Source organism: Simochromis diagramma, unplaced genomic scaffold, assembly GCF_900408965.1.
Source record: "Simochromis diagramma unplaced genomic scaffold, fSimDia1.1 OVJJ01000747.1, whole genome shotgun sequence".
Lineage (NCBI taxonomy): Eukaryota > Metazoa > Chordata > Actinopteri > Cichliformes > Cichlidae > Simochromis > Simochromis diagramma.
This window is the reverse complement of record NW_024386897.1, coordinates 1737748-1760168: the sequence shown is the minus strand read 5'-3', so window position 1 is coordinate 1760168 and position 22421 is coordinate 1737748. Positions and strand designations below refer to the sequence as shown.

General features: G+C 38.3%; 2 protein-coding genes across 4 annotated transcripts; both read left to right on the top strand.

The window, feature by feature from the left end:
• Window positions 1-179: 179 nt before the first annotated feature.
• Window positions 180-5822, top strand: LOC120735117 (C-type lectin domain family 4 member M-like). The gene is made up of 6 exons (XM_040034303.1): window positions 180-1933; window positions 2187-2276; window positions 2701-2763; window positions 2889-3031; window positions 3132-3232; window positions 4999-5822. Exons 1-6 carry the CDS (start codon window positions 1897-1899, stop codon window positions 5144-5146), a joined length of 582 nt encoding a protein of 193 aa, XP_039890237.1. The 5' UTR covers window positions 180-1896; the 3' UTR covers window positions 5147-5822.
• A 1962-nt stretch (window positions 5823-7784) lies between these two features.
• LOC120735114 (centrosomal protein of 95 kDa-like) lies at window positions 7785-22155 on the top strand. 3 transcript variants are annotated; one of them, XM_040034298.1, is made up of 21 exons: window positions 7785-7982; window positions 8715-8843; window positions 9567-9674; window positions 9890-10000; window positions 10449-10569; window positions 11222-11340; window positions 11563-11768; window positions 12546-12606; window positions 12724-12806; window positions 12963-13180; window positions 13323-13452; window positions 13565-13682; window positions 13937-14142; window positions 14425-14520; window positions 15350-15500; window positions 17516-17685; window positions 17782-17856; window positions 19459-19611; window positions 20194-20340; window positions 20428-20499; window positions 21187-22155. In XM_040034298.1, exons 1-21 carry the CDS (start codon window positions 7958-7960, stop codon window positions 21361-21363), a joined length of 2676 nt encoding a protein of 891 aa, XP_039890232.1. In that variant the 5' UTR covers window positions 7785-7957; the 3' UTR covers window positions 21364-22155. The 3 variants fall into 3 exon arrangements, with proteins under 3 accessions (XP_039890232.1, XP_039890234.1, XP_039890233.1); XM_040034300.1 differs by having other exon boundaries at window positions 7787-7982; window positions 12724-12791; XM_040034299.1 differs by having other exon boundaries at window positions 7787-7982; window positions 13326-13452.
• Window positions 22156-22421: the final 266 nt, after the last annotated feature.

The window sequence follows — 22421 nt, the reverse complement described above, 5'->3', positions numbered from 1 at the left end:
CAGCCATTTTACTAATAAACTGTATATGACATGAAAAGGACTGGAATTCAGTTTTCTTATAAAGAACTTTATATTGTATAGCACAAAATTGTCATTCCATTTGATCAGATTTATTGGCAATTTGTTTATAAAAATTAAATATGCCGAAATTTTTTTTAGAGGTGGCTATGTTGTTTAAACATTTTCCTTTTGTTTTAATAATCCTGGATCATTTTGGAACTCAGCAACCTTTGTATGGAAGTGTGATTGGATGCATGTATGTGTATGTCATATCTTATATATGAATATGAACTCTATGCAGGTCTGTACACCTTATAGACTATAGACTATAGTCTCCACTCACAGGCTGAGGACCGGCTCCCCATAGGACAGTGTGCTGAGCCCCCTCCTGTATTGCCTCTACACCTACGACTGCAGTTTGGCCCACAACAACAACAACCTCATCATCAAGTTTGCTGATGACACCTCGGTAGTCGAACTCATGTCAAGGGGAGAGAAAAAGGGAGACAGAGAGGAAGTCTTAAAGTTGGCAGCATGGTGTTCAGAGAACAACCTGGCACTGAACACCAAGAAAACCAAAGAGAACATTGTCAACTTCAAGAGGCACAGCGCTGACATAGCCCCCTATTCATCAACGGTGAGAGGGTCCACACCTTCCGGTTTCTCCATGTCCTTATCTCCACTGACATCTCCTGGACAGACAACATAACAGCGGTGGTCAAGGCCCAGCAGCAGCTGCACTTCTGCTGATCTTCTACTGCTCATCCATTGAGAGCCTGCTGATATACTGCATCACAGTATGGTACGGCAGCTGCACTAAGCTGAATAGAGTGAGGTTTCAGAGAGTACTCAAGGCAGCACAGAAGATCATCGGCTGCCCTCTCCCCTCCCTGATGGACATTTATTCTTCCCGGTGCCTCCACAGAGCAGCAAATGTTGTCAAAGACAGTTCCCACCCTGGTTTTGACCTGTTCAACCTGCTTCCCTCAGGGAAGAGCTACAGGTGCATCAGCACAAAGACGGACAGATGCAAAAATAGTTTCTTCCCAAACGCCATAACCACCCTGAACTCACACATGCACTGACAACACAGTTTCACCCCCCAATCCAAGGACTTTCCTCTATACACAGAATACACATCTACCATCACCACTGTGCAATACTTAATTTACATGCAATGACCCACACTGTAAATGTATAAGGTTATGTCTTTATTTATTTTTCCCCCAATTTGTATAATTGTACATTTTATTTATTTATTTTTGAATACTGTTCATATGTAAATAGTCACCCACCTTTTCCCACATGTCTGCATTGAGTATGAGATGCCCCGTATCTTATTGTACATGTGTATAGTGGCAATAAAAGGCATTCTATTCTAAAGCTGGGTCATATAAAGGACATGGATGCAGAGCTCAGCAGAAAATCTGCAACAGAATTGCTGAAAAAGAAAAATTATGGTGTTGCAACACCCCACTCAAGGTCTAGACCTCAACCGGAAAAAAATGCTGTGGTAGAAACTTTACAGAGCTGTGCTGAAATTAATGCCCACAAACCTTAAGGAACCGAAGCCACAGTGTAAAGAAAAGTGGGCCAAAGATCCTCCACAATGATGTGAAAGACTGATAAAGTCCTACAGAGATGTACTACTTTATGTTATTGCGAAAAGCAGATCTAATAGTTACTGAATCAGAGGGTTCATTGGTTTCTGTGGTGGTAAGTAAGCAGGGGCAAATATGTAGCAAAAGGGTCAGTATTTTGAGGAACAGGAGGTTGTTTTTTCAGTGTTAAAAAGGGAAACAGGAAAAAGAGAAATCAGTTTGTGGATAACTTCAAAATATCATTATATGAGTACATTCCTTTATTTTATCCTGATAAAATAAAGAACAGCCTGAGATGGACTATGAAAATGTACCTGATACATCAGCAAGAAGTAAGTATCTTAAAGATTGTTTATTTGTTTCATTTCAGCTCGGTGTAAGTATGCGCTCCACCATCGTCCACCATCGTGGGCAGTGTCAGAAACAGGTGAAGGGTTTTTGTTCAAAAACAAACAGATCCAACCAACTGTGTGGAGTTTCTTTTCATCTGCTGGCAGTAATATGAAAATACTTTTTAGACATTTGAGTCTTTTTGCTGTTTAATAAAGATGATTTTGTGTTTGTCTATTTGATTTCTGCACACAGAAAGAAAACTCTGCAGACTAGTTGTTCTGAGCTTTGGACTTCTGTTTATTCTTCAAGTTATTCTCAGCATTTCCCTGCGACTGGCTCTTCGTGAGTTCACTTACATTTTATCTGTAATGTAAAATTCATCATTTGAATAGTGTACGAACAGAAGATAGAAATAATTACCATTACCATCGGAAAAACTGCAACTAACTCCACTTAATTCAAGTTTATTTTTACAGCACTCTATTATAACATCACAGTCTAATTACTTTGTCAGCAGTTTACTTAATGAGGCCAAAACCTCATATTATTATATAAGACTGGAATAATTTATAAAATAATTACAAAACACTTACAGCTGTCTGTCCACTCCTTTAATAAAGAAACGTGGCCCTCTAACACATACTATCATATCACTGTATAATTTCTTCACTGCAAACTGTTTTGGCCTCCATCCATCTGTGGAATAACTGAATAAACTAAATATATCTAAATGCATCCTTTAACATAATGTTTTATTTCACATCAGACCAGGCCACTAAAAATGAGACTAAAGAAGAAGAGTCACTGAGGAGGAAGCTGAATATTTTCGGCAAGTATGATGCTGGAAATTAAGAGTCAAATCTTTAATATTAGCCCATTTTACTAATAGTATTATCATTAGTGAAGTAGATGAAACCGTTTTCTTTTATCTTTTTATGTTTACATTTTGAACAGATCTCAATACAGAACAAGGATGGGTATACTTCAGGGGTGATTTTTATTACATTTCTCATATTAAAAAGTCCTGGAGTGACAGCAAAGAGGACTGTTTGCAAAGAGGTGCAGACCTGGTGATTATCAGCAGCACAGAGGAACAGGTACAGACTGTAATTCTGAAATCTGCAAGAGTTGAAACAAAATTTTAAGAACTGCAAGATTACTAAGATTGATTTTCTTGATACTTTTACTGGGAACAAGAACTTCGTAAGGCTGTTCAGGCGTAACACGTGGATCGGACTGAGTGACACAGAGGAAGAGGGGACGTGGAAGTGGGTGGACGGGAGTTTGCTGAACAGCAGGTCCATACATTTTTAATTTTTAATAATAAATACTGATAATTTATAAATCAATCCTAATCTCAATAAAACTCCACAAAGCAGTAGTAATCACTCATAATAAAATCCTCCATCCATCAGCAGCAGCACTTTATTCATCCTCACTGTGTGTTGTGTAAATATACTTGAAGTAAATGTATTATAGTTCAAAATTGGTATGATATTAAAATATTCTTCTATTAGAATAGAATAGAACAGAACAGAATATATTTTAGTTTCACATGTAACTATAACTAAAATAAAAACTATTAAAAAAAAACACATAAAAACTTTGTAGACATAAAAAACGAAGACGTAAAGTTGTCATGAATATTTCAATATCCACACAATGTTTATGCTCAAAAAGAAGTAGGAAGAAGTTTGCATTTATTTGTTCCCACCTCCTTATTTCAAATTCCATAATTTGCAAATCAGAATTCACAGTTTGGCATATTATCCCACAATATACATGTTTAACTGCATAGAAGTCTACACTCATATAAAATACTCACATAAAAGAATTAAAGTTCAAAAACCAAAACATTTTTACATTTGCCAAACACCCCGTCATTAACACGCCACTAAAGCTCTGTGCTTTGTCCACATAATCTCTTTTATATTTGTTTTTAAACTGAGTTATGTTTGGGCATTGCTTCATATAGAATTACATCGATGTGACAGTTATCTTAATGAAAACTTTAAGTTTGGGTTACTCTCGCCTTGATCTATATAAGATGTCACACTAAAATGTTTTAGATCATCAAACAAATTTAAATTTTAGACAATGATAACACAAGTAAACACAGAATACAGTTTCTAAATGAGGGTGTTTATTAAGGGGGGAAGAATGCCAAACCTACACGGCCCTGTGTGAAAAAGTAATTTCATCCCTGTTTGTGGATAATGGCTCTCACTGTGGTTTGCAAGAGTCTCAAAGCCTTTGTAAACCTTTCCAGACAGATAGCTGTCAGTGACTTTGTTTCTCAGGTGTTTCTTTATATCGTGGCATGGTGTGTTGCTTTTTGCGATCTTTTAGGCTGCTTCACTTTGTCCGACTGGTTCTATTTAATTGATTTAATTAAATGATTGTATTTAATTGATTCAACAGGTCTCCTAGTAATCAGGCATGTGTGTTTAATGAAACTAAACTCAGTGGTTAATCACAGTGAATTCATGATTTAACAAGAGGGGCAGTTACTTTTTCACACAGATAGACCAGATAGGTTTGGATTACTTTTCTCCCTTAATCAATGAAATCATCATTTAAAAACTGCATTTTTCTATATACTCAGGTTATCTTTGTCTACTATTAAAATTTGTTTGATGATCTGGAACATGTAGGTGGGACAAAAATGCAAAACAGGAAACCAGGCAGGGGGTAAACACTTTTTTACACCTCTGTAAGCTATAGGATAAGTACTCACTATTCAGTGGGTGGATATCTGTGACTAAATATCTCTTAATGTGCAGTGGTATCTCATTTTGTGTAACTTGGGTTTTGTAATACGCACACACTTTGTTTTTATCACTATCTGCTTATTACTTTATTCAATTTAATTCAATTTTATTTATATACCACCAAATCACAACAGCAGGTGCATCAATGTGCTTTAGGATTAGGATTAGGGTTAGGATACCGTGTGTGTAGGACTTAAAGTCAGAGCTAATTTGAAGACTTTCTCCTTTGTTTATAAGTTGCTGAAATGCAAATCTTCATTTCAGCAACTTGGCTGAAAAGCAACTTTCTTTAGTTTCAGATACTGGCGAACCGGGGAGCCCAACAGCCTTGGAGACGAAGACTGTGGCGTGATGGCAGCCAATGACGAAGAAAACTGCTGGAATGACGCAAACTGCAGAGATGAAAACTTTTGGATCTGTGAAAAAAAGGTGGAACAGTGATCAGTAGCAGGAAAATTGTTCCATCACATACAGATGTTAACATGTTTGTTTCGACTGCTGGCTTGCTAGGTTGTGGAAAATCCTTTGAATTGATAATTTGTGAGTCTTTTATATCTGCTTTTAAATTCCTTAGGGAGACCTCTAAAGGGAAGTCTGCAGAGCATGTAGATGAAACCCTATTTATAAATTGCTGTTAAACATTAAGTTCCTGTTATTATTGTATACTTACTAACACATACATAGAGTTCCACTAGCTGATGCAATTTTTAAAATAATTCAAATGTTGAGAGAATACCAATATAATAGATGAGATTTTCTTTTATATTACATTTAAAGTTCCGAAGTTCTCACTTTGTTGTTTGAATAAACTCAGTTTTCTGGTTTTAACATTTTGTTTAATCAGGGTATGCTGTTGTAGGCTATTAAAGAACACTTCTTTGTTTCTGTTCCATAACAGAAGCTATAAATGCTACTAAGCCATCTTTCACATAACAACGCTAAGCCCTGAGATCATATTACTGTAAATACAACAAGACAAAAGTCTCTGTACAAAAACAAACATCCTTGATTTGTGAGCATTAAGATATTGAAACATATTTTTCTCTCTATCTGCATGTAGCTTAACTTAATTTGAGTGTGTGAAGGAAAACTGTGCATTAAAGTGAACTTCCTTATATTAATGTTTCTCATTTCTGATGCAAAAGAAAAAGCAAAGAATAACAACATATACAGGAGCATTGGTGACTTTTACAAAGTATGCGCGTCAGCAGCCACTTTGTAACTTTGTAGTTCTTATATAGTTATAATTTTCTATCCTACTTGAGCAGTCAAGGCTTTTTGTTCACACACACACACATTCATACAAGCTCTTTTTCTGTCGAACCAGTTTCTATTTAACACACATGAAAACTGTGATGAAAGCATGTTCCATATCTTGCTCAAGGACACTTTGACATGCAAACTGGAGTAGTTAATCAGAGCAGTTAATCCTGGAATATCTAGGATGGACAAAATTTCACAAACTGACTTGTTGTAATGGTGGCCATCTGGTTACAGCCAGATGGATAAAATCATGCTAAAAAAGCCTCTAAAGCCTCTATTGATCATATTAACTATGTATCACTCACACAGGAAAAAGAGAAGTATTGCAACATATTTTTGCATGTGAGATGTACACTTTCAAAACAGGACAGACGTACAGATGATACTCATCCTGTTCCTGTTTAGATGCTGCAATGATAAAAACCTGATGAAGCACACATTAAGGAGCGATATCTATGACAGCTCTGTAGCGTTCTTATTTAGATATCATGCGCAAGTTCCTAAATGAGCTTTAGTCAACACATCTGCTGTTTATTCTTAAGATTTAAAAAAAGAAAAGAAAAAACTTCACACCCAGTACACCTCTCACATCATTCGGATGTGAGAGGTGTCCCATCCCACAAGGCTCAGTTCAACTGTGCGGTATTTACCTTTTGGTGGTTCAGATTTTAGTTATTTAAAGCAGAATGTAAAGTGTTATGTTAAGGCACTAACATGACACCATTATTTCATCTTACAAAGTTGTGCCAAAGCTCAGTGTTGGGCTTTAATTCAATGCTTTTGTTTAGTTAATCCTTCACCTTTATTTCTTTCTTAATAATGTTTTCTTATGTTGTTCATTTTAAATTCTTCTTTCTTGTGCTCCCTGTATGGGTCACAACAGAGGATCATCTATCTATCCCCAGTATCCTCTTTGGTCACACCACCTCTCTACATGTCCTCCTTCACTATATTGATGAATCTTCTCTTCCTCTTTTCTTCTGCCTGGTAGCTCCATATTCAATATCCTTTGTCCTGTTTACTCTCTCTTCACCTCCAAAACAATCTTTAAATACCCCAGTCCTATCTACACCACAGCAGGACAGCTTGAATTCACCTCCAATGCTCCTGCCTTTCCTTCCCTTCAACCTGGTTTCCTAAACACAACAGTATAACTACTTCCATCATATCTCCATCATACCTGTTTCTTTATCAGCCATAGTCCCTACATTTAAAGCCTTCGTGTTGTCTAAGCAGCTCTAACCTGTTTATCTGTGTCAATATCTGCATCCTGTGGTGTATAACACTAGACAGGGACAACAGATTTTTAAGGTTATGTGAGCAGCAGCATTGCAGTTCAGTGTTCACTCTGTTACTTGAGTTTCTCCTGGGCAGGTTGTGTAGAGAGCTTCATCCTCCCTCCTGACGTAAGGAACAGCCAATGCTGTGGGGAGTGTGTTTCTTCTGCAACAATGTTTTGGTGGGTGGTACGTGTCAAAGTAATATCCACATGAATGCAGGAGTGCGATTGTGACTACTTTGTGATTGGGTGAATGATACTTGCGTTAGTGCTTACTATTACTATTACTATTTACTTTTTTAGTGGTCTTCCACTTTTCCTCCTTTCTGCTTGCTATATGTTCAGCATCTTTTGTCCAAGATATCCACTACAGAAGGACGAGAACGATATCAGAAGGACACCTCAGTCCTTCTGATGTACTTACTTGTAATCCTACCCCTCGTGGTACTGTTGTTGTCATTGTCTATGGAGGTTGGAGTATTGGTACCAGTAGGGGGCGGTACGTACCAATCGAAAGGCACTTCCGGAAACAAAGAACGAGCTAATGTCCAATCAGAAGACTTTTCACTTTCAAACGATGGTTCCTTCTCCCAGTTACCGAAAACCACAACAAAACGGATTGTAGTGCTCGGTCCAGGCGTTTACAGGACTCTCTTTTACAGCTAGTAGTTTTTTGTCAGCTCCATCTGCCTGCTGCAGACAGCTGTTTCATGGGAACCCAGGAGGGAGAGAGAGGTAAGGCAGAAGACCCTCCAACTCCGAGGAAAGCTAATGACACGTAACGCTGACTTAGAGCTAACGTTAGCACACGGTTAAAGTTGCGACTCCTCACTTGTCAGTAAGCCTGGCTGATATAAGCGATTTATCCATATATTATAGAGAGAACCAGAGATGAAAACGTGGGCTCTGCTTATGTTGTTTTCTTAAAATGTTCACGTTCGTGTTAGCAAACATTAGCAGTCTTAGCTAGCTACTTTTGAGTTGTCTTAGCCGGTGAAGTTGCGTAAAAAACATAAAATATAACGAAACAGATGGCAGACAAATTTAGATAGTTTTTTGATTTCAGGACAAAACACGACTACTGATGTTATTTATTTAAAACTTAATTTGTTCCCATCAAATCAACAGTTTTAGCCGGCGGCTAGCGTAGATAATAGGTAAAGACTACCCCCGCCCCGCTCTCAGACTTAAGTTTGCCGGGGGCGGTCGTGATTGAGGCAAACTTAAAAGGCGTTGTGATAGAAGAACCACTTAATGTCATTGAAATGAGTTATACAAAAGTTAATTAAACTCTTCATGCTCGATAACCTCGATGTATTTTTTTAATTAAAGCGAGTTTTCCACTCGAAGTGATGACAAGGGCTCTGCTTTTGTAATTTCTTTTATACTCCATGATTACGTCAGAGAAATAAGTTCTCGAGTTGCTGTTATATGAATGAACGTGACTTCTCTTTTTTTTGTCTACAGATTGGGTTGATGTGGCAAATGATCTTCTCAGCAAATGTCACGTAAACCTGAGGCTGAAGAAACTTACGGACTGTAATGCAGATGTTTTCATTGCCCTGTATGAGAACATCCTGGGGGAGAAAGTTCCAGGTAAGAAGAAGTTACAGATCTGGCAGATGTCCGCTTTTACATTTTTTTTAAGCAAAAGTGTAAAAATGTCTCTGTTCATACCTTTGTAACTCAGTATCTTGAGATTTTGACATGTCTAATGTCTATAGATGGCGGAGCATGGGGGGCATTACTGTTGCAGGTAATCATGTAATCAAGTAGGGGGGCTACAGTCTTAAGAGAAATTCCAGTTCCAGAGTTAACAGTACTGTGAGTTTTGACTATGGCATTAATCAAATTTACAATCTTTTAAACAATACTGACATTACAATCGTTTAACAAAAGTACTCACAGTATTTGAGAAAAACCTGGATAAATAAAAATTTAAAAACAAACCAATTCAAACAAATAAAAAAACTGGACTGCACTTGCCACAGGGAGTTAACTGAACTTTCATGGAAGGACAAAAGTAAAAGACAAGATGTGCTAAAAGGGAAATGAGTGAATTATTGCAAAACATATAATCCAGAACAATAATTGTTTAACTTTCATTATATGTGGAAGCAAAAGTTGTAATTCAAATTAAAATAAAATTATTGCACAGTCCAACTATGACTTTAGTTGGGAGATTAGTTTTGTAAGATTGCTTTCCAAGACCCTGTTTTCTTCATTGTTAAGTTGAAGGGGAAAGTTCAGCATGTATGCATTAATTAATTCATTGAGCATTTGGTTAATCAGATGTTTGTTTGTTTTTTATATGTTTAGATTATATTGCAGTGCCATGTAGTCAAGAGGAAGATGTCCACAATGTCCAGTGTGTGATTGATTCTCTGTCCTTGGATTACCTTCAAATCAGCCTCTCACATATTACAGGTAAGAGAAAAAAAAATTGTAAAAACAAGAAGTTAATAATATAGGTTTAAAATTTTGAATGTGCATGTCAGAGAAGCGCAAATATGAATCACTGTTTCACATCTGTGCAACATTAACTTAAATGAAGTTGAGATCATCATAAAATTCATTCAATTTGTACTGCATGGCAGATGTTGCAGAAACAAGACATTTAATGAGTATGAGTTTGTTTTCAGGAGAAAATGTTGTCAGAGGGGATAAAGAGTCGGTTAAGAACCTCTTGGAAATCTTTGATGGCCTCTTGGAATATCTGAACGAGGAGATAAATGACGGGTCGCCGAACAGTGGTAGGAAAATGAAATTGTTGCTTTTCCCTCATCTTTTCCTCATTTGCTTTTACTTTGAAAGGCAATTAAAACTATATGATTTCAAATGTCTATAGTGGCACAGCTTAGTGTTTCTAAAGGACTTTTGTAGTGTTTTTATACATTATAAAATGCTTTTTGTTAGGAGGCATAAAAGCTGCACTCCTGCCTCTCTTTGTTTGAGTAGAGTAGTTAAGTAGTAAAATTACAATCTGTCTTTTTTTTTAGTGTTTGTCAGACATTTATAACTGTGACTCTTTGAGGTTAACACTTTGACATTTGGTGAGGGGGGGTTTCTGACTCTGTTGGGTATGAGTTTGTTTCTCTTTAAATTTCCATGAAACATGTTGTTATCACTACTTTTGCTCTCTTTTAAATTAGTGCCTTTTCTGTTTCTACCTCTGTCATTTGCAAAATTCATGTTTTTCAGAGGAGCAGAATGGCAGTCTCAGTGAGGATGCACACGGTGACATCAATGATCCGCCTGGATGTGATGCTACAGAGCAGAAGGAGACAAAGCTGGAGGTGGCGTCCTTGTCATCGAGTGCAGAGTAAGCACAGACATGTTTTATAGACTTTACACAAGTCTCAGTACAATGTAAAAGAATATTACTGTTTGTTTTCTTCCCATGAACCAAAACACCACTGACAGACAGGTCTGATATTGATGACTCAGACCGCCATCATTCAGCTTTAGAGCACATCCTGCTCTACGCCCTGTTGACACAGCAGCCTTTTAACAGCAGTGTAAATAATAAAATGTTAATGGCTGTCATAATAGATGAAAGACATCAAAACATGTTTGAGTTTTTTTATGGTGCTGCTTGGACCACTGCTTTATTAATTCTCTTCAGAACTCTTAATATTCATGTTTTTTTAAGAATAATAAGAAATGAACAAAAGTACTGATACAGCACGTGTCTGAGTCATTCTACACACCCGTTAAAATTACTGGTAATCTTTTCTAAGCCTTGTATCTTAAAAATATAATTAACTGGCATTTTAATGTCTAAGTTTAATTTTTTTCTAGACTTCTTGTGCTGCAGTTGAATTTAGTAGAAATTTGTCCTTATGGGTTGCCCACCCTAATCATCTGAGAAAGAGAGATACGCACGTGCTGTGAAGATTACAGAGGCGGCTTGTTAAAGTTAAAAAACTTGTCGGTAATTAATCTGATACAGTCTGAATGTTCTCATTATTCAGGTCTGCCGTCCAGTCCAGTAAACAGTCCATCCACTCCTGGAATGGTGAGGAGGTGGGGTCAGCCAGCGAGCTCATTGGGCTGGGCGTGTCTGCACGCACATTCATAGATAAAAAAGAAGGTAAGGCTTGCTTTGCCTCAATGACGGTGATTGTTTTGGGGATAATACTTTATTTCTTTGTACATATAACAAAAAATTATAATTTTCCACAGTTTCTTCAAAAAATTTTGTGTTTGATATTTTGGAAATGTATAAGAAGACATAGACAGTTTGATGCTTTATTAAAAGTCCAGGTGAGCTACCTTTTAATCCAAGGACTGGCTGTCCCTCCCCCAACCTCAGATGCAGCAACCACCTCTGGTCCTGTGGACAATGATGAAGCTCCACAGACTGAACCGATATACTCAGCCATTGCACTGCAGCCACCAAACCAGTCCAACACTCCCCACACTCCCATTGTAGGCCCTCACTTACCCGATCAACTCCCCACAGCTGCTGGTGTCAAAGAACAGCACACAGAGGAGGAAGTCAGCCTCATCACTACAGAGGTATCCTTTAAATATATTATGATAAGGTTGAAGTGTTTTATGTGTTCTGTCTGCTGTGAACTGCAGTTTAAAACGACATGCAAAGTTTTACAACTGGTGTGTTGTGTTAATATTCTACACTTTTCCTATCATACACACACTTCCCACTTTGGTGACTCCAATTCAAATAAAGGAAGGATGAGCTTATGCTGACTTGGCTTCTCTGACAACATAAGTTACTCCAGTAATGCACTTCATTTTGACGTTCACATTTTCTGAACGTCTTCAACATTCACTTGCTGAACCTTTATATATATTTGTGTTTTGAGTATCTGTTGTCTGCAAGCAGAACTTGGTTATAAGATAATATCTGCTAAAAGATTAGCATTTTTCCAGCATGTTTCAAGTCTGTTTACATCTGTTCATCACTTAATGAGGAAGTCTCTGGAATCAGGAAGTGCCTTGTTTACGCTGTTGTGATCTGTAAAACTATCTGTGCTAACAGGTCTGACGTGACTCTGACCTTCTACGGCACAAAGTACACAGAAACAAGCACCAAGTTAATTTTCCCTTATCTTTCTTCTGAGTAGTTTTTTTGTACTTTGATTATCAGCCCTTATATTAGATTCTAAAAAGCCTTCTTAGGTTTCTGATTATTTTGTAGAGTTGAGTTTTGAGTGCTACAGATTATGTTTAGTGCTAAATCTAAGTCTTTGTAATGAATGTGAATGACTTCTGCTCAGTTTTGCCTAAAACTCTTTACGCTTTCTCCTTATTTTTTCACTCCTCTTTTCACAGACTTCAAAACTAGTGGCTGAAACTAATGGACTACAGTCTCCTACCCACTGCCACTCTCCTGGTGAGTCAAAGCACACCACAGTCGATAAGGACACAATTTCAAGTGAATTGTGATGAAAGTGATGAAAACATGATTGGAGATTAAGTGAAGCATCACATAGTTTTGTTTAATTTTCAGCTGTAAGTGAGAAATCTTCAACCAGCCAGCAGAGAGTTGAGACAGAAGTGGAGGGAGAGACGCTGGAGGTGAGAGTGCAAGCAGTAAGACTTCATTTGTACCAATTTTACAGTTTTAATATACCATCTAATGGTAAATTGTAAACTTGTGTGCTAGATGTGGTGGTTAATTAGCATGTACAGTAATACTCAGATACACAGTTTAAGTCAAATTGACGCTTTTCTTCTTTCTATTCTTAGCCGACTAACGGAGGTCCCAGGAGGGTTTTATTCCGAACACAACCAGATGTGCTTTTCCTCACCCTGCAAGATGGGACGACACCTGCCACCCCTTCTCCACCAGACACTGAAGAGGAAGATGAGGAGAATTTGAGTTGCACACGAAGATTAAAGGACAGAAGGATACACTGTAGAGAAAGAACTGCTCTCAAGGAAGACTTTGTAACTCACCCTGAGAGGTAAACCGAATAGAAGAAAGCTATGGGGAAAAAACAGAATCTATCACAGATTCAGATTGTTATGTGGAGGCAGTGTGGTGAATGTTATGTTTTTGATTTCCTAACTATCTTCTTTATGCTGTATATTATTGCCCTGGCCAAGCAGTAGCAGGACAGCACAAGAGGATTTTGAAGAGCCTCTGTCTTATAATCGAAAAAGGAACAAGCAGGCAGAACAAGAGTTGCATGAGATATCTGAAAACCTCTCCCATCGACTAGAAGAACTCGATCAGGTATGTTTGCATTTAGTTGACTGAAGTGATCAGCGAGTTCACAACTCAGTTGTGTCACTGTTCTCGAGTGAGTACTGGTTACGATATTTTAAGTCTTGTGTAATTAATGTAGATGCTTAAACGAGTTCTGGGGGAAACTGGAGAGTCCACCGAGGTCAGAGAGGAGGACAAGCAGTCGCACCACAGCGACAGCATCATGGAGCGTCGCAGGACTTCAAGACAGGACACAGGTGTGCACACATTTTTGAGCACAAACTTTGTTATTGTTCTTTTCAATTTTGACAGTAAACTACTAACAAATGCCACAACTTTTATTATTAATTTTTACCACATCACATTGCCTGGTTGGTGAAAAAAGAATTTCCAGTTGATTTTAAAAATCTTGTTGTAGGTCTTTATATTGTTCTTAGAAAATACTATCTTAACCATTCTGGATCTCATGCAAATTAATGAAATTGGTGAAATATACATTTAACTGTTTCAGGAGCACCTGATTTGGAGTCTATCCACCGAGCACGCTCCTTATCCCCTTCCCCTCCACGAGTCCGTCGTTCCCTGCAGGGACAGCTGGAGGATGTGATGGCAGAGGCTCTTAGCTTGGATGATGGGAGACAGTCCAACCTCACAGCGTCTGATCGATCAAGGCGAGGAGAGCTACACCACAGACCATCTCACAGAAAACATGACAAGGTATTAACACAGTACTAGTGCACTAAATATTACAAGATAATCAATTAGATGCTAAACTGACTTTTAAGTGTAGTTAAAGGACAATAATGATCAAGTTTAGTCATGAACGTTTTTGCAACTGAAAAAAAGGTCATATTTGGCAAATATACTGTGCAAATTTAAAGATGCCATATGCAAATGTGAGCAATATTTTAAGCAAAGAAAATATACAACCAGAAATGGTGAAGTTGCTTGATTACTTTCATATGCTTTGAAAATAAAATGATCATTTCTCTTTTTCAGTATCTGGAGAACGAAGCGTACGAGGAAGAGCTAAAAAGATATGAAGAAAAAGAACGTAAAGAGTTAGATAAGGCTCGCATCAAAGCTCAGGAAGCTGTAAGTTATAAATCTACGGTTTTCTGTTAAAGATTATTTAATTATTAAAAAAGTAAAACCTACCTTGGGTCCAAAAAAAAAAAGGAGAAAAAAAAAGATGGTATATTCTAAAAAAATAGGTAGACCTTTGAGATAACATAAGTAGAAAAAAATCTCTAATGTATGCGGAGGGAAAGCATATTGGTTCACAGAGAATACAAAGTTGAATCTATTTAAACAAAAAACAGTGAACTATGGTACAGTAAATGTTTTGGGATGCATTCAAAGAAAATTTCCAAATAAGTAAATGAAAAAAAATTACTAGAAAAATAAAAACTGCCCTTAATTTTAGGCGTATTTTACTTAAGACTTTTATAAACATAAACAACAAGATTTCCCTTTTAAAGCAGCGGTCCCCAACCCCCGGGCCTCGGACCGGTTCCGGTCCGTGAGTCGTTTGGTACCGGGCCGCGAGAGTTGAGGCTCAGGTGTGAAATGTATGGTTTTCAGGGTTTTTATCGGTTTTCAGCGTTATTTTGTTATCATTTTTATCGTTAACTCGGTTTTCCTGGGTCTTTTCACGTGTGTTATGAATAAATCTTCTTTTTTTCGGTACCGGTACAACTTTTATTTTGTTGTATTTATCCGTGACACCTTAAAGGCCGGTCCGTGAAAATATTGTCGGGCATAAACCGGTCCATGGCGCAAAAAAGGTTGGAGACCGCTCTTTTAAAGCAATATGTCAAAATGTTAAAGAAGCAGTTATATTAATCTCTGTGAATTCTTCTGTTTAGTTGTGAGCGTAGAGTCGTTTGTTCTAGTTTACTAAACTGGGACTGTGTGTGTGCAGGAGCGAGAATACAGAGAGGCCATACTAAAGGATGTTTCGCCAGACCCCAGACCCTCACCAGCTAAACTGAAAGCTCAGCATAAATCACAGCGTACTGCACAAACCACTCCAGGACAGAGACGACTGGAGGCTCCCAGGAAAGCTCCATCAAGTAAGTTGTGGGTGAGGCTGAGGGTTTGGAAACTGTTCTGTTTGGCTGTGATCACTCAGCTTTAGCATTAACCAGTGTTTGGGTTTTATGAATGTTTGTATTTCGGGCTGGCTGGCCCTCTGATAATCACAGAAATAGCACTTCTGGTAGATTCAGAGGTAAGGACACCAAGTGTGTTTGCTGCTGCAGCACTTTCTGTTGGACATTAGGCAAGTCTTCATCAGCTGAATGGACTCCTCATCTACTGTGTAATGTGGAGCTTTTCTGAAATGTATCAGAAAAAAGAGCTGAGAAACAAAAGGACTGATTGTATGAAGCATGACTACAGATGGTGAAATACAGGAGAGGGTGGAGTGGAGGATGGAGTTCAGAGTACTTGAGTGTAGTTGAATGATGTAAAGCAAAGCTTAGAAAGACTTTTCTACTTAAATCTTGTTGCTGAATGTGATCACTGCTTACTTAATTCTCTGGCAGATTTACTTGAAGGTCTTTAAACTAATGTCAGGATGCTAATGTCTTTATAATGGCTTTATAACTTCATAGCCTTTAAATGGTTGAAGATATGGAACGTTTGGCAAATTGATTTTAGATTGAGAAGAAACAGATATTTTTTAAAAATGGCGAAGGAAAAAGTGTTTTGGTGATGGGTCTAAATTCAGAAGATTTGGGCATGCTGAAGCAATGATTCTCTTTTGGTGAGTGTTCTCGTTTGTGTGTTTGTTGTTTCCGTTTGTCAGTGGGTTGCTTCTTGATGCTAAGAATGAAGATGAAGAGACTAGCCTGAAACATTTGTGGACATTTACCAATAAATTGACACAGATATTACAACGCCTCTGTATCTTCCACACTGCAAATATCACATGTTATGCATGACTATTACACAGGTTTGGCTGTGTAAATCATTCATAGCGATGCACAGAGAATCCAAATTAGATGGAAATAGATTATTCACCAACGCCCGTGTGCATCTGAACTGACCTGACGGTTGGTCCCTTACTTCCTTGTCGCCATGGCAACAGTACCAACCAAACACATACTTTAAGACAGACCGGGTCATAATGTATTATTGTTACACTCAAACATTGCAACTATTCTTTCTGTATTTGCTTTTGTTGTGTGGAAGTGAACCTCTGTTATTGTCTGTCTTTCTTTAACACTCCCCCCGACTTTGCTAGAAAAAGTAATGAGGTCAAGGAAAACAATGCTTTAGGAAATATCCTATATCCTGTGATCCTCGGATAATGACTGCACACTCATACCGATTTCAATTCGCTGATAAATAACATTTACATAATTTGCACCACTTCTAAACAGAGAGTTAGTTTAATTTTGTGTGAGAGCTGTTCTGCAGTCTTGTATTCTTAGTTTAACCTTTAAAACTGTGGTTTTGAGTTTTTGTTTAATCTAGTTTCCTTACTGGGTTCCTTGGGGATGGTTCAACTAGTATCTCTTTTTGAGCCACAGGTTTCTATCTGAGATTCAAAGAGAGAGAATCATCAGCTGCATTTCCTGTAATTTGTGGTCGTTTTTCCAGACATAAATGTTGAGTATCTTGTGACTTTGTGGTGGCTGAAGTTTCCACCCCTTGGGCGTGTAGGCAGATGATGTTGACATGTAAACCTGATGATGTCCCTCTGAAGAGCTACTCACTGTGTCTAACTTTAGAAACTGAAGAAAAGATGAAAAGTGTCTGGATATAGGACAAGTAATGACATTCTTGTAAAGCCCCACATAAAAAGGCACACACACCAGGTCCCCTGCTTTGATGTTGGCTTCCCTGTTGAGCTGATGTTTGAGTTGTAAACAGAAAAAGACTTAATCCAATTAGACACATTTCTGGTTAATCTGCTTTGGAATGGGTATAACTTTTATTCTTATTGTAGTAAATGCCATCCGTGGAGTCTTATAAAAGAGACAGATATGTTGAATGGAGGATTGCACTGAAGTACGTTAGTTGTTAGTTTGTCACAAACAATAAATAAATGTTCTTCTCTGTGCTTCATGTGTCTCTACAGTGAGAATAATGGAGAATGAGCTTCTCCCAGTGCTCCGGGACGAGTTGCCTCACCTTCACATCTCACCTCACGCCCTGGGTCGAATGTGGGAGCAGCAAATGCAGCAGGTGGACAGACTCCACGTAATGTCGTCCAATCACAGTCGGCATCGCAGCAAACTCTCCAGAGAGGTAGGACAGTGGTCATTACATGTCTGGTGCATTTTTGACCTGTACTAGATCATCTGATGAATGGCCTCATTAATAAATATGTAATTAAACTTCCAGTTGGAGGAAGCTCAGAGGAAACACGATCTGCTGGCTGAGCTCGTTCATAAAGGACAGGACCACAGCAGGCGCCTGGTGAGCTTTAACATATCAGACAGTTACACTACAGTCCACTGCTGTCCCTTTTTCAAAACTAAACCTGATCCTACACATTTCAACCAAACATTGTCTGGTGCAGGTGCCAAAAACCTGGCAACTAGGGCTGCTCAATTAATCGAATTTTAATCACGATTACGATCTGGGCTTTCAACGATCATTAAAAATGACTGAGCCGATTATTAGCCCCTCCCTCATTTATCCGCGACACCTTAAAGGCCGGTCCGTGAAAATATTGTCGGGCATAAACCGGTCCATGGCGCAAAAAAGGTTGGAGACCGCTGATTAAGAGGACCTGAGGGAAGCTCGGAAAGCGAAGCAGAAGTTATTTGGAGAGGAGAGTGACTGCCGTTGGTTGAAAAGAGAGGTAAAAAAAACTTCAGTGGTGTTGCACACTATTTTATATTATTTTTTAAAGTCATTGTTAACCCTTTAAAGCCGGTCAGAGCAGCACGCTCCGTTTTGTGTAACTATTTTTAAATCCCTGTAGAACCTGAACCGTGTAAGCTAGCGCAATAATTTGTTTTGCATATGAAACCGGAGGAGTTGTACTTACATCTTATGCCATCAGCTTGTCCTTGGTCACAGTTTCCTTCCACATAAAGCTTTGCAAATATTGCATAAAAAGCGCTTGCGGGAACAAAAACATAATATTCCACAAACACGCTTTGCCGATCCGATCAGCTGTTCGTAACACTTCCCACAGTGAAACAGACGTCAGCGCGAACTATCGCATGTCCGCCATTTCCTGGCCGAAACCGGAAGTGACGTCATTTTCGCGGAAAATGTAGTTTTTTACTTGTAGGCCTTAAAAGCCTATACTGGTCATGTTTGACTTTTCTGAATACTTTCTGTGATGCTTAGAACTCAAATTGCACTGCTGGAAATAGTTTATTTTGATGCACATGCTGTTTTCTTTGCAAATTTGCATCATAGGATTGTTTTTTCGTTTTTCCTGCAGTATATAAAAATTGGTGTATCTCCAAAATAAAACTATGAAGACACTCAAAATAAATTTCCTGTTGTTGTAAACTATTTTTTGCAACTTTTTTGTATTTAAAGTTTTGAGGGATAAACCTCTTAAATTTCTCCAAGTAGAAATATATGTAAAAAACAAAACAAAAACAATTTTCAATTTTTTTGTAGTTTATTGCACTTTTTTGCAATTAATGTAGTTACTATGGACTTAATGCATACATATTATTAAAATATGGGCTATAACAGTTGTATAGCAACTTGAAATGTTCCCACAAATGGCACTACAACATGTAAAAAAAATAATATAAGCTCTGGCGGACTTGGTTCTATAGTAGGTCTTAAAGGGTTAAATAAATATCGTCAAATAATCGAGATCTCAATTTCAGTGAAAATAATCGTGATTATCATTTTTGCCATAATCGAGCAGCCCTACTGGCAACACTGAGTAAAAATCATTTCTCAAACCTTTCAACATAAAAGACACCAAAGTCAAGCTGACTCTGCAATGGCGTCCTGTTGCTGTGCAAAAAAAAAAGTGCAGGACACAGGCTCTACCTGCCTGTGCTGGACAGCATTTCTCTAACTGACCTTTCGATCATTTAGAGAGACTTCAAAGAGCGAATCCAGCAGCAGAAGTCGACACAGAACAGGCTGAGGGACCAGAGACAGCAGATGGCTCGAGCCAAGAAGTACCACAACGACTATCATGTTCAGCACCGAGCCCGCCTCATGAGGGCTCGCACCAAGGAGGAGAGGGTGGGTACTGAAGGGAAAGTTTAGGACTAAAGACAAGTAATTATTTACTCATAATCATGATGTTCCTCTTTGTTTTAAAAATGTGCATGCTGGTGCCTGATGTGATATTAACAAACTCACCGTGTGGCAGCATAAAGACATTTTATTGCTGTAAAGGTAGAAATGTATCCAGTGATCTCAGTTAACAAGCTGAAACAGTAAATGCTGGATGTATTTGACGGCTTCTACTTTCTACAGTGGACTTAATATCGTACCTACCATTGTACCCTCATCCATGTCCCCTGAGTCCAGACTGTTTCTGACTCTAAGCAATAAAGTTTGAAACATGCCCTGAAAAATTCTTAACATTAAATACTGGTGTGGGTGTTTGAAAGGAGCAGTACAGGAAATTTGAGCCTCCAGCTTATTTTCCCATTTTCAGCAGCTCCCTGTAAATAGATAAATATGAAAATGAAAAAAGTTTTACAGCAGATATTTATAGTTACTGGACTGCTGTAGATTATTTATTATTTATCAAGTAGACTTCAGTAAAGGTTGGACTAATTTGAGTGATGACTAAAGTGTGTCTGTGTGTGTTTGCAGATGTTTCGGCAGCTATTCGACGAGGGTTTGGAGATACAGAAGAATCGGCTGAGAGAGCAGAGAGCTTATGCCAGAGAGCAGCGACTGGAACAGCAGAGACGACACGAGGATCAGATCAAGTCCATGGAGAACTATTATAAAGATCAGGTAAGATGCAGCTTTCTGCCATTTCAAAATAAAGGCGACGACACACCCATTCCAGGTGAAGTCGGTGACGTGCTGTCTCTCTTCCAGTTTTCACTGCTAGCTGAAAAACTTGCACAAGAGCGGCAGGACATCCAGGTTCGGAAAAAAGCTCAAGAAAAGGTAATTTATATACTTGTTACTGCTGCTTATCGTTAATTTAAATATTTGTTAGAAAGTAGGAAAATTAAATGTTCAAACTGCACCTGATCCCGTCAAAACGCATGAAAGAAATCAATGTAATTTGCTTTACGGTCCAGCAGAGGGCACCCTTTAAACTCACCTGCATGCTCTGCAGGTAGAGAATGCAGTACCGCAGCAATTGTCCAGAAATCCAAACAAATAGTTGTCAAAACCAGGCAGCAGCATCAACTGTACATTTTTTTTATTTTATTTTTTTGCACACCCAGTTTCTCACAACCATAAAAAGCATTTGTATAAAAGGAAATGCAGCGATTTGAAATAATTTTTGGTAGAAGTTTTTCAGGATGAAGACAGAACTGGGTCCCAGCTGTAGGATATCCAAGAGGGAATTGTATAAACTGTGTAGAGTTTTTATGTGATTTCATGTGAATCCACAGATTTTCCTGTGCATGGTATGCAGCATATCAAAACTAAATATATTACACTGAATTTTCTCAGTCCACTCTTAGAGATCCTCATAAACCACAGTGCTTTGCTGTTGCACTGTAGTCATGGAAACCGCAGGACAAACAACATACACAGTTTATATGCCAGAAAACACAAATGATCAATCATTTAAATAATTTAAAGATTTACAGTTTATTTTCTTTCTTGTTTTCCCCGCAGGCACTGCTGAAGATGAAGCGAGAGCTGCGTTCCAGGATGGAGCGTGAAATCGGCGAATTGCAAAGAATCATAATCCAGAACGACGAGGACGACTACTTCCAGGAGCTGGAGATCCAGAGGCTGCGTAATCGGGTTCGGATGGCCTCCTTCCAGTACAACACTAGCTATCTGCACTGACCAAGGAAGACTCGGGTCTGACTGGTTTGAATCAAAGGACTTTCTGCCATTCACAGCCAACGGTACGAGAACCCGATGAACAGTACGATCTACTAAGGCGTCCTCCTTCAGAGCTTTGCACAGGAAAAGGATTTTCTCTTTGTAAGAACTTGTTCATGTGCTGATTATTGATTACTGATGAACTGAACACACTCTGACTAAATGTAGCTATTGGCTAGTTTGGCTAGCTCTTCCTCTCTCACCTCAGCTGCTGATCTTAAAAAGACACCTTGGACCCTTTCTGGGTGGGTTTTTGGTACTTGATAACTAAGAATGTTTTAACTCCTTCACTGTGCAGTCTTTGTGTTGTTAATGTAGCAAAAAACCTAGCAATGTTCTTCCTCTTGCCAAATAAGGACCACAGATGCAAAGTTAAGTATGAACGTCACAGAATGACGACTCTTAACATGTTTCCTTTTATGTGCAACATCTTCCTTAATATTTTAACCATGCCAGTGGATTATTTATTTTTTAACTTTAATGTTTGGATTTTAATTAACCTGGTTTGCTTTCTCATCACCAGGGGTAGCGATAATCAGTCTTTAATGATCCCTTATTTTCCTCAGCTCCATTGTGATTGTTTTGGTTTTTTTTTGGTTTTTTTTTAACCTCAGCTGAACTTGAAAGCTTTGGACTGATGCACAAAGGTTTCCTCCATTAAAAACACCGTCTACTGACACTGTATCGTTTTTATGAGCACACACACAACGACTGTCAACACCTATTAAATGTGTGAGCGTGACTTGAATGATACATAGATGCCTAATACAGTCAACTGAATGATCATAAACATACTGTGAAGGATGAAAGTTGCTGTTTTAAATCTGAGGTAAGATTTATTTATTTATTTATTTTTTTTTTTGGTTAAAGTGAAGAGGAGACTGTGGCTCAGGACGTAGACTAGGTCGTATATTAATTTGAAAGTCAGCAGTTCAAGTCATCCAGGGGCAACCTCTAGACTTCAATCCCCATGTTAAGATGGACGGCATTAGAGCATTAACCTCTTGAAAGCCTACCAG